The sequence below is a fragment of the Diabrotica virgifera genome, chromosome 4, assembly GCF_917563875.1.
Source record: "Diabrotica virgifera virgifera chromosome 4, PGI_DIABVI_V3a".
NCBI lineage: Eukaryota > Metazoa > Arthropoda > Insecta > Coleoptera > Chrysomelidae > Diabrotica > Diabrotica virgifera.
This window is the reverse complement of record NC_065446.1, coordinates 182,591,898-182,604,879: the sequence shown is the minus strand read 5'-3', so window position 1 is coordinate 182,604,879 and position 12,982 is coordinate 182,591,898. Positions and strand designations below refer to the sequence as shown.

The window sequence follows — 12,982 nt, the reverse complement described above, 5'->3', positions numbered from 1 at the left end:
TTTGACTTATTCCACGACGATGAGCTTGCCAAATACCCAAGTAGGTGGAGGCCAATAAACTCAAGAATGAGAAGAAGAATATACTTAAATATAAGGTTGTGTCTAGGTATACGCTAACGTGTACGCAAATAAAATGTTAGAGTGTCAGTGATTTCTTATTTTTTATTTGTTTAGTGTTTGTTTTTAAATTAAGTACGGAGTGCGGACAATTATTTAGTTCTTTTAATGAGTTTAAGAACATTTTAAAACAGTACGCAAAAGATAAGAGACGATAAATTAATATATATTTTTTTTCGTTATAAATGAAATAGTATTACCGTAAAAGATTAAAATAAAAGGAAGACCTAAAGCTTTCATAATAATAATTAACTTGTTTTGAAGCTATTATCCTTGTGGCATTTTTGTAATCAACTATTCTAAATTGGAACTAAGCCACAATTTAACTAAAAAATTGATTTTATTAACGTTTCGACTTCTAAACCGGATGTCGTTGTCAAAATACAAAATATTATTAAATTAAACAAAAATGTTGTTGCTTAGTAAAAAATTTTTTCTAATAATTTAGTTAATCTGACTAATTTTTGTATTTTGACAATGACATCCGATTTGGACGTCTAAACGTTAATAAGATAATATTTTTAGTTAAATTGTGGCTTATTTTGCATTTAGAATAGTTGATTATAATAACTCACTTACGTATAAAAATTATTTTAACAATATTTTGTACCTACATGTCATGTCAACTAAATACATATAATTATTTTGCTAACCAAAATATATACCTTTATACATATATACACATTGATTTATTATAATTAAGTTTGAAACATCTGAATAGTTCTGCTTCCCTTCCCTTAACAAATATGTTTCCATCAAACAAACACTAAATATATCAAAATAGCATGTACCAAAATATATAGTCACTGCGCAAGCTAAACAATGACGTCACTGGCTTGATGAAGTTTAATTCGCGTCTACCTAACTTTTTTATTTGCGTACACGTTAGCGTGTACCTAGATACAACGAAATATAACCATAATAAAAACTAATGCAAAACTATGTCGCAAAACAAGACGTCACGTGCCGTTTGAACGTATTTTATACCGCTGAAGACTTTAAATATGTATTTCTAAGTTATTACGAGTTTTTGAAGCGTGAAATTTTGGAAATCTCATTTTTAAACAAAACTGAACATTATTATCTAATAAGAAAAAATGTGCAAGTTCCCTATTACTCGCAAATGTGTTTTGTGCATGCCAGTTGTCAGGTGTGTAACCGACTTTATTTTAAAGGATGTGCGCGTAGGGCGCGTCCATAGTGCACGCTAGTTTCAGAAGTCAGTGTGCAAATGATCCTTTGTATTTAAACGGGACTATCCAACGTGCAACTTAGCTTTCTGACTCGGAAACCAGCATGCAAAATGGACGCGCCCTAAAGCTTGCACTGTTGCTTCAATCAGCAGATATTCGCGTGCTTCGGCCTATTAGACCAATGTTTCGGGTTAAGGGTTAATAAGAAAAAACTATATCATTACAACCTACCTCAAATACGTGCGATATAAAACAAGTTTTAATATATTGACATGCACGGTGTTTCACTAAGAATTGTCCATATTGTAACTGAAGAAACCTTAGCACAAAATAGGAAGATTTAACCTAAAACACTTAAATAAAATATTCTCCCTTACACAGATACAGAGTGTTTTATGACAAATATTATAAAATGATTTTAGCCCATTGTGTCAACACCTTCCAATATTTTTTGTTCAAACTTGACAAACAGTTTACGCATGTTGGTATATTTTAACTAGTGTTAAAATATAGTTTTCCGCCGTTATCAGAGGCGTACTGTAGGGATATATACTTCCTTTTTCTTCCTTTTTCCCTCTCACAATCTATGCTACTGCCGTAATAATAATTTCAGCGTATTTTTTGATTCTTCGTTAATTTTTACGTAAATATCATCCTTTTGTCGTAATGCGATAGAGTAAGTAGTTTTCAAGTTATTTGCGTTTAAAGGTAATTGATTTGATAAAATTATTCTTTTTGAATGTTATTTATATATTTTAAAATACATAATCTTATTGAATCCATTATGTATAAATGCAAATAACTTGAAAACTACTGACTCTATCGCATTGAGAAACAATGATGATATTTTCGTAAAAAGTAACAAAGAATTAAAAAGCATGCTGAAATGATTATTACTACAGTGGAGCAGAATGTGAGGGGGAAAATGGGGAAAAAGGAAGTATATATCTCTACAGCATGCCTCTGGAGTAATAGCGGAAAACTGTCTCTTAGCACTAGTTAAAGTATCCTTAACATGTGTAAACTGTTTATTAAGTTTGAACAAAAAATATTGGAAGGTGTTAAAATAATGGACTAAAACAATTTTAGAATATTTTTAATAAAACACTCTGTATCTCAGTAAGGAGGAATATTTTATTTAAGTTTTTAGGTTAAATCTTCGTAGTTAGTGCTAAGGTTTCTCCAGTTACTATATGGACAATTCTTATGAAACACCCTGTATAAAAATTATTCTTAAACTATATGTAAATTCATTTACCGTTGATGGTTTTACTTTAAAATTTTTAGTTTTAATGTAAATTACTCCAAATATTACTCCAATTAAAGTTGAGGGCCATACTGATGGAACTGACATATATGAGAATATCATATTTAGTGAAGAAAACAAATAATGTATTTCGATATACCTGAAAAATATGTTATTTATAATAAATATTAGAATATAAATATATACAATCCTTTATTTGCTTTTATGAAAGCTTTGAATTCATATTTCACGTTCGCCGTTCGCTACTGGAGGCGTTTCTTTCTATACGAGAGGAATCTTTTCCTTTATTTCATAAAGATGTCGTACCTAGCGTACTGAAGTCGGTTTAGTTTATTAAATTGCCTAAGCATATCACAGTTTATTTCACTCTGAACACTCATCTAGATGCTCCTGACTAACTGTCATCCTGTTTATTTAACATTTGTATTATTTACCATAACAGTGCTTATCCTCAGTACCTACATTGTTTAACAGTGTTATTACCTACACGTGGCTGTTTTTTTTATTATGATGTATTCACTTTTCATTTAAAATAATTTTTTATGCACTTCCATGAAGTTTTGGAAAGTACAAATTGCATATTCAACGTCAATTATTACGTATCAAAAAACTCTGTGGCATTTTTTTACATCCATTTGAATTTATCCATAATTTTTACAGACGTTATTTTCCTGCTAGGCTGGTTAGAAGTTTCTATCAACATATTTCTCTTGATTTCCTGAACACTACTTTTAGCTCTCCCTGTCCTCGCATCTTCCACATAAACCACTGTATGTGGAATAATATTTCCACATTTTTTATTACAGGACTTTATGAAAAATACAAAACTTACGTTTTTCCTTTGAAGTTTATGAACCCAGTTTAAAAATTATTAATACAATAAAAACTACAATTAAAACAAGAAAACAAATTATTTCACCAAATCCAATAAACCATGAGGCCAAATCAGTATTCCATATATCAAATTATAGCACATAGGTCTGGATCCCGCGTATGAAAAAAAAGTTGATTAATAGCAAGCTGAAAATTTGTTACTAGCTTAAGGGTGTCTAGTCGGATAAACTTTGATATATGGGAACACTGGAACAGGGGCAGTTTTAATTGTGGAACAGGTTAAAAATTTGGAACGGTCAGACCACGAAAACGGCACATGTATTTTGTCCGACAGAACAGACTTAAACTCTCCGAACAGAGATTAAACTCTCATGCAAAAATCAGACTGCTATTTATCACCTGTCATAATTCCTGTCATTTGAAATATTCTACATGTTCCACTCATTAAAACGACCATTTGGTGATAAATAGCACTCTGATTTTTGCATGAGAGTTTAATCTCTGTTCGGAGAGTTTAAGTCTGTTCTGTCGGACAAAATACATGTGCCGTTTTCGTAGTCTGACCGTTCCAAATTTTTAACCTGTTCCACAATTAAAACTGCCCCTGTTCCAGTGTTCTATATATCAAAGTTTATCCGACTAGACACACTTAAGCTATTAACAAATTTTCAGCTTGCTGTTATTCAACTTTTTTTTCTTACGCGGGATCCAGACCTAACAGGACCGGCATCTATATCTCGGAAAAAACTTTGAATGAGGAAGTGGTTAAAGATAATGCTCTATTGTAGGATTTTTACTAACACGGTGGAAAGACAATTTAGATGGTATAAATCCTCGCTGTGTCTAGGTACACGCTAAAGTGTACGCAAATAAAAAAGTTAGGTACAAGCGAAACGTCATCAATTCAGTGACGTCAGTATTTAGCGTGCACTGTTACTGGTTTTTTGCATACACGCTAACTTGAGCCGCGTGTATGCTGTGGTAAGTATATACCGCGAGTGTCAGAAAGTCAGAGTGTTGGAATTTGTCTAATCGCGTTGTGTTCATATTTTAATATCGATTAGTAAAGAGTTTCTTATTTTTTATTTGTTTAGTGTTTTTTTAAATTAACTATGGAATATGGACAATTATTTAGTTCTTTTAATGAGTTTAACATTATTTGAAAACAGTATGAAAAAGATAAGACAAAAATTCATGATTAACGGTAGCAGAAGTATTAAGATAAAAGATACAGGGCGATTGATTAGTGTGATAAAGCTCAGTAGACTCGCTATAGTAATAGATAGCAATAAAAGTTAATAACAAAAATTGTAGCAAACTTTGAGCTTCATATTACAAAATTAGTTAAAATGTTACAGGGCGTTCGATAACATAGTGGCAGACCAAACTTATGTTTTTTTTAAATGGAACACCCTATATTTTATTTTATGTTCGAAATCTTCTTAACTTCCCCATCACAAAAATATAAAGGTTTATTATGTTATATAGGGTATTTACAAAGTTATAACATATTTTCTATGAAAATCGTAACAAGTTCAATTCCGTGTATAAATAGAAATAAACGCAACAGCATTGGTTTATAGTTTATAAACTGGTATAATTAATTACGTAATAAACAAATCTTTAACAATATTTTGTACATTTCATGTCAACTAAAATTTGTTTCGCTAACGTGAATATAATACTTTTATATACACATTGATTTATTACATTATTAAGTTTGGAACATCTGAATAGTTCTGCTTCCCTTTTCCTCTCCTTAATAATACATATTTTTCTATCAAACAATAAACATATCAAAATAGCGTGTACCTAAATATAAAGTCACTGCGTACGCTAAATAATGACGTCACTGGCTTGATGAAGTTTAATTCGCGTGTACCTAACTTTTTTATTTGCGTACACGTTAGCGTGTACCTAGACACAGCGATAAATCCTACTAGTGCGCATATAATTTAGAACATTATTAGATAAATTACAAATAATCACTTCATTAAAAATGTAATTTACCTGGTAACGGGCGGGTAAATAGGATCAGCATCGAAAATTTGTAAGACCATGCCATGTAAAAACATTGAAAATATCAATACAGTGGCAAAAAATTTAATATCATTAAACTTATATTTGAGTTTAATGTACAGTAAGAACAAGTTTATAACATATAGCTGAAAATCCGCCGACACATGCCAGGTAACAGGATTGCACTAAAACAATAAATATAAAAGATTGAACTTTGTTAAAATTAAATTATTAATGAATTGAATCAAATTTTATTAAAATAAATATACAGTAAAACCTGTCCATAACGGCCACTAAAATGAACGAAATATTGGCCGTTATACAGAGTGTCCCGAAAAGATTGGTCATAAATTATACCACAGATTCTTCTTCTTCTTCCTCTTTATAAGCAATTCTGCTTGTTCATTGGCGGATTGATACCTCTGTGGAAGGTTGTCACTCCATCTATTGCGCGGTCGGCCGATACTTCTTCTGCCGATTAGTGATTTATCTTGTGCTATTTTGACCACACGTGTCTCCCCCATTCTGGTTATGTATCCCATTTTCTATTTAGTGTCCATTCGTTTATACACTGTACGTTATATTGTCTTCTAATATCTTCGCTCCTCTTTCGCTCTCGCAGTGTATTTCCTGTAATTCTTCTCAGTACTGTCATTTCTGCCGTTTCCAGTAGTCTTTGTGTTGTGGCTGTATCGGGTCTTGTTTTTGATGCATATGTCATTATTGGTCTTACACTGGCTTTATAAATTCTTAACATCATCTCAGTGTTAATATGTCGGTTTCGCTATATAGTGTTATTAAGGCATCCTGCCAATCTATTTGCTTTTTGTACTTGATTTCTCATTTCTTTGTCTAGGTCTCCGTATCTTGACAATGTAATTCCAAGGTATTTTACTTCCATTACTTGTTCAATACTGATACCATCAATTTCTATTTTGCATCTGATTGGTTCTTTACTGATTACTATTGTTTTAGTTTTCTGAGATGAAATTGTCATATTGAATTCTTTTGCTCTTATGTATGTTAAATCTGTGGACTAATATTTGTAGACTATCTTCATCTTGGGCTATCAATCTTGCGTCGTCTGCGTAGCAGAGTATTTTTACTTCTTTTTTCCCATTCTATAACCTCTTCCTTTGTTGTCGTTTTTGATGATTTCATCCATGATTGAATTGAAAAGCATAGGACTCAATGAGTCTCCCTGTCTTATTCCGCGGCTTATATCTATAGGTTCTGTAAGTTGTCCATCTATTCTGACTTTGATTTTTTTTGTTTTGGTAGATGTTCTCAATAGTTTTGATGATATCTAGAGGGACTTCTCTATTATACAGAAGATGGATTACATCTTTGAGTCTTACTCTGTCAAATGCTTTCTTTAAGTCAATCAGACATAGAAATGCTGGTATATTATATTCTAGTGATTTCTCAGTAATTTGATTTATGACGAATATTGCATCTGTACATGATCTTCCAGTACGAAAACCCTGTTGTTCATCTGCTAAACTTATCCTCTGATTCATTACGTCTTGTAAGATTTTAGTTGTAAGTTTTAGGGTAGTATTTAACAAGTTGATACCTCTGTAGTTTTCTGGCTGCCTTTTATCTCCTTTTTTGAATAGTAGAATTAGTTCGCTCGTTCTCCACTCTTCCGGTATTTTATTGTGTTTTATGATTTTGTTAATTAATGTTGTTAATTGTTCTGTCATTGCTGCTCCATCACAGATCCTGGGGTCAAAAATAGGTTTATTGGACCTGACTAACCTATATACAATAGTGCACACAAAAAAAGTTACAGCCCTTTGAAGTTACAAAATGAAAATCGTTTTATTTTCATATATCGAAAACTCTTAGAGATTTTTTATTGAAAATGGACATGTGGCATTTTTATAGCAGCACCATCTTAAAAAAAAATTAAAGTGAAATTTGTGCACCCCATAAAAATTTTATGGTGGTTTTGTTCCCTTAAACCCCCCAAACTTTTGTGTACGTCCCAATTAAATTATTATTGTAGCACCATTAGTTAAACACACTGTTTTAAAACTTTTTTGCCTCCTAGTACTTTTTCGATAAGCCAGTGTTTATCGAGATATTTTGAATATTTATCGAATCCACCACATATTTGCATACGGTTAAGTATGATTATAGAAACCTATTAAAAATCTGAAAATTTATTTATAATTTATATTTTGAGGTATATTTTGAAAAAGAAGCCACACCTCGATAAAAGGTGACTTATCAAAAAAAGACTAAGAGGCAAAAAAGTTTTAAAAACACTGTGTTTAATTAATGGTACCGCAATAATAGTTTATTTGGAACGTACACAAACATTTGGGGGGTTTAAAAGAACAAAGGAACATAACCCCATACAATTTTTATGTAAACATATTAAAAAAGAAGGCGCGTCTCAATAAAAACTGGCTTATCGAAAAAATACCAAGAGGCAAAAATGTTTTAAAAACGTTGTGTTTAACTAATGGTACCACAATAATGAATTAATTGGAACGTACACAATAGTTTGTGGGGGGGGGGGTTAAGAGAACAAAACCCCGATAAAAATTTTATGGGGCGGAAAAATTTCACCATAATTGTGTTTTAAGATATACCTGCCATAACAATGATAGATGTCCATTTTCAATAAAATATCTCTAATAGTTTTCGATATAATGAAAAAAATCGATTTTCATTTTGTAATTTCAAAGGGCTGTAACTTTTTTTATGACCACATTTGTACTAAGGTAAAATAGGTTCAATCAACCCATTTTTGACCCCAGAATCTGTGGTATAATTTATGACCAATCTTTTCGGGATACCCTGTATAAAGGTGTTCGCTATTTTCAGGTTTTGCAGTCCACACACACATAAAAGATATTTGGAGCTTAGTTATAGCATCTATAAATAAATGGAAAAATACTAAATCTACTTAATAATTTAAAACATAAAACTACATACGTATCTACTATACTAAGAAAAAAAACATATGTTAAGGTTTTTGTCCGTCAGATTAGCTAAGCGGTCTGAGGCGCTCGATCGACAAGTCTAGAGGATATTCGATCGAGGTTTGAGTTCGAACCCAAGCCGGTGAATAGAAAACTAAAAAGGCTAACTAGTAGGGTGGTTCGAAAAAAACTTTTTCTCTTATTTCAGATCGCTATAGTGCGCAAAAGTTGCCATTGGTATAGACTTGAAAAAAGTACTAATTATTTTTTTTTTTATTAATTTGTCTTCCGGTCGCGCAATGCCATCGAAGTTAGCAAAAATTGTGAAAAACCTTAATTTTTCAATTTTTTTTTAAACAGGCCAGATGGTTTTTATTGCGTTCCTATACCATGAATTAACTACTAAAGGTATGTAAAATCAATATAAATGCACTTATTATACATTTGTTTCATATCTTCCGGTCGCTCAACGTAATACAAAATGAGTAAAATTAGTAGTTTTGCAAAATTTCAAAGTTTGACTGATTAGTACAATTTAATCATACGACTTTTAGAGATGCTATAGTTTAATTCAATTACAATAATATATTTAAAATCCAAGCATCTAAGATACATTTTGATATTCAAGTGGAATTAGGTCGCGCAGCTTCGTCAAAAACAGCAGACTACCGATAGGCGAGGCGAAAGTGACGAATGCCAGCGAAGCTCGCCCAGCCACAAATAGAGATACATGTGGAAGACCTCTACAATGGAGTATTTGTCTTCTCCATTACAACGAACTGCCATTCCGCCACCTTTTCCAACACTTGGATGGAAATACAACAGGCACTATAGGATATCCGGACCGATTGGAAAGGCCCTACCTGATTGTGAAAGACTACCAGTTGTTGTTGATTTTAATCGTTGCCATCGCTGAGCGCTGCAATAATGTGGTTCTAATATAGCCGTTTCTGGAACTGTGTCCAAACACTTTACTTGAAGCTACGGCCACTAGCTTAACGCATTTTTCAACTGCCTGTGTATGGCATTGCAAATTATCTATACTCATAACAGGCTTGAAGTCATTGCTCACATACTGTTTTATCTCTTTATTAGTCAATGTTCTTAGCAGTAGAGGGAAGTCAGTGTACTGGTGTTCCATTTGATAATTTCGTAATACTATTTAGCTTCAAAGTTTAAGTTTGGTGGTTTAAAAATTCTGAGTCACATTCAGATATTGCTTGCTTTTCCTTCATGATACGCCTAAAGCCCAGCTCTCGGAAATGGTTTCTGTCATCAGTTACCATAGCCAAAATAAATTTTCGGGATGGACAAAGTAAGCATTCCGTTGTAAAACGGGATCAACAACTTGAAGAAACTCTACTGGTAAGTACCTTGAATATTCAATGATTTTGTAATCATGTCTAGACCCATCTGTGAATTTGTGGTTTATTTTTATGGCAAACCACTGTAATGTATGCCTCTTTAGGATTGTGGGACATTATATAAAAAAGCTGTTTACGATAGGTTTTATTAAGCTTTATAAAGATATGTAAATTAACATTGTTACTCTTGTTAACATGGAGTCCCTAACCTAAGTGTGTTGTCAATGTCTGGTTGTCATGTCACAGCTGTCACTTGTGGTTCCGTGTACCAAGTGCAACGTTGCCAAGTATATGCGTACATGAGAACCATACATAACACGTCCCCTTTAATAAAAACAAAATAAACTAAAAATAATTCACATAATATATCAAAGGTACATAAATAACAATAATTCACAAATATATCAATAGGTAAATCTATCAGGAGGGCGAATAACTCTACCATTTCTGGAGGTTTTCAAACCAGGTGAAGTACTGTATGATGTAGAAGGTACATTAATGTCATTGATGGGTGATGTTCTATTAGATGTTGAAGGTACATCAATATCTTTGATAGTCTTATTTGTTTTACAGTCTCTTGTATCATCGGGTACATCTGGACAAAGAACTGTTCTCGTATTTCCCATACTTGTCTTTCCAGTAGTCACAATATCATTTTCATGACTAGCTTTCACGTATGCTTGCTCACAATTTTCATAAGCATGTTGCTGTGCTTCTGACTGTACAGGTCTAAGATAGTGTCTATTACGTCTATAATCAGTATCATTTACTTTAACCACGTAATCCCTTGATCCTTTCTTTGCCACAACCACTCCAGGGTTCCATTTCCTTTTCTTTTCTTGAAGTAAAATTTGTTGTCCAGACTTTAATTCTGGTAACCTGTTTGTTCCTTTGTCATAATAGTGTTTTTGTTTTCTTTGATTTTCTCTCAATTGTGTAAAATATCTTTTATTAGAATGTCTGGGCTTTAGAAATTCCATACTGACTGGTAAGTTGGTTCTGAAATTTCTTCCAGTTAGCAACACACAAGGAGCAGGTAAATTTTGTTTTGGAGTTGTATTATAATCTAATACAGCTAGAAATGGATCTTTCTTAGTTTGTACAGATTTTAAAAACAAGTTTTTTATTGTTTGTATTGTTCTTTCCACCATGCCATTGCTACGAGGATATTGTGGACTTGATGTTGTTACTTCAATATTATACATACGGACAAAATTTAAAAATTCATGAGAACTGAATGGAGGACCATTATCAGAAAATATTTTACAAGGCAGTCCATTAATAGCAAACATATTTTTTAATTGTGTTACAACACTGCTAGCCGTTTTGTTCATTAGTTTGTTAACAATTGCAAATTTCGAAAAATAATCAACCACAACTAAAAAGTCTTGTGAGGCTACTGTCATAAAATCAATACCAATTTTTTGCCAAGGTATTTCAGGTACATCATGTGATTCTAATGGCTCCCTATTGTTGCTCTTATAGCTCATTTGACAAGTCAGACAGTTCAGAACAATGTTTTCTATATCCTTCATCAATCCCGGATAATAAATTGCTTCTTGAGCCTTTTTCTTACATGATACTACACCCTGATGAGACTGATGTATAACATCAAGAAATTCACCCTTCAATTCTTCAGGAATAATTAACCTTTTTTTATAAAACAATACATTCTTTAATAAATATATATCATGTCTATCAGACCAGAATTTTTTCACCTCAGAAGGTACAGAGCTTTTATGCTCAGGCCACCCATTTAAAACATAATATTTAACTTTTTGTAAAGATGGGTCAGTATCAATTGCATTTTGTAATCTTTTTTCATTTTCTTTTGATGTTGCTACAATAGAATACACTTTCAAATTATTTTCATCATCTATAAAATTAGTATTTATGGTTTCATTCAAAGGATCTCTACTTAAATTGTCAGGAACTTTGAGATTCTTACCAGGAACATATTTGAGTGAAAATTTGAGAAGTGGTAGAGTTATTCGCCCTCCTGATAGATTTACCTATTGATATATTTGTGAATTATTGTTATTTATGTACCTTTGATATATTATGTGAATTATTTTTAGTTTATTTTGTTTTTATTAAAGGGGACGTGTTATGTATGGTTCTCATGTACGCATATACTTGGCAACGTTGCACTTGGTACACGGAACCACAAGTGACAGCTGTGACATGACAACCAGACATTGACAACACACTTAGGTTAGGGACTCCATGTTAACAAGAGTAAAAGCACTATTTTCCATAGCCCTACAGATGTCTATAGCTTGTGCTAGTTTTAAATCAGCACATTGTAATAATTTTTCTTGAATTCGTAGATCATGTATACCCAAAACAATCCTGTCCAAAATTAAAGTATCCTTTTCTTTAAACTCACATGTTGATGCTAATTGTTTTAAGGCAGTTACAAACTGATCAATACTTTCATTTTGTAATTGATCTCTTTTAAAGAATTTAAAATGTTCATAAATTAAATTCTTAAGAGGGCTGCAGTATGTATCAAACTTAGACAAGACAACGTTGTACTTCTGATCATCTCCATCATTTTCATACTCGAAGGTATTGAATATCTTTAGCCCTTCATCTCCCAGCTGATTTAGGAGAATAGCGTTTTTTATGTGGTCTGGTTTTTCACTTTTGCCGGAGGCTGTTAAAAATAACTGGAACTTTTGCTTCCAAAATTTCCACTCGTGTGAAATATTATTTCCTTGGAAACTAAACGGTTCTAAGCCTTTACTAGTATCTGTCATCTTGATTCGAGCTTCTTTACTTACCTATGTTTTTTATAGGTTTTTTCACATGCACCGGCTTTTAACACAACATATCGTCACCTATCTTAACCTATCGTCACTTTTACGCTGCCACCATGTAATGTATGCCTCTTTAGGATTGTGGGACATTATATAACAAAGCTATTTACGATAGGTTTTATTAAGCTTTATAAAGATATGTAAATTAACATTGTTACTCTTGTTAACATGGAGTCCCTAACCTAAGTGTGTTGTCAATGTCTGGTTGTCATGTCACAGCTGTCACTTGTGGTTCCGTGTACCAAGTGCAACGTTGCCAAGTATATGCGTACATGAGAACCATACATAACAACCACGTAGGCATATTATAACATTTAAGAATGAATGTGACAATCTCTCTCAGATTTTCAGAAGGGTTGGACACACTGATGTAGAAACGCAAAACTTGGTTTGCAGTAGTAAGCCATCTTGAATGTGACGTTGGGTTAGG

At 32.5% G+C, this 12,982-nt stretch overlaps 1 protein-coding gene across 1 annotated transcript in view; it reads right to left on the bottom strand.

The window, feature by feature from the left end:
- The window catches only part of LOC126884026 (uncharacterized), a 74,692-nt gene that overhangs the window by 53,338 nt on the left and 8,372 nt on the right, over positions 1-12,982 (bottom strand). The window contains exons 2-3 of the mRNA XM_050649815.1: positions 5,422-5,615; positions 2,569-2,716 (exon numbers count right to left, since the gene is read on the bottom strand). Of these exons, the coding sequence (XP_050505772.1) occupies positions 2,569-2,716; positions 5,422-5,486 (213 nt within the window). The 5' untranslated portion in view covers positions 5,487-5,615. The remainder of the gene's footprint in view (positions 1-2,568; positions 2,717-5,421; positions 5,616-12,982) is intronic.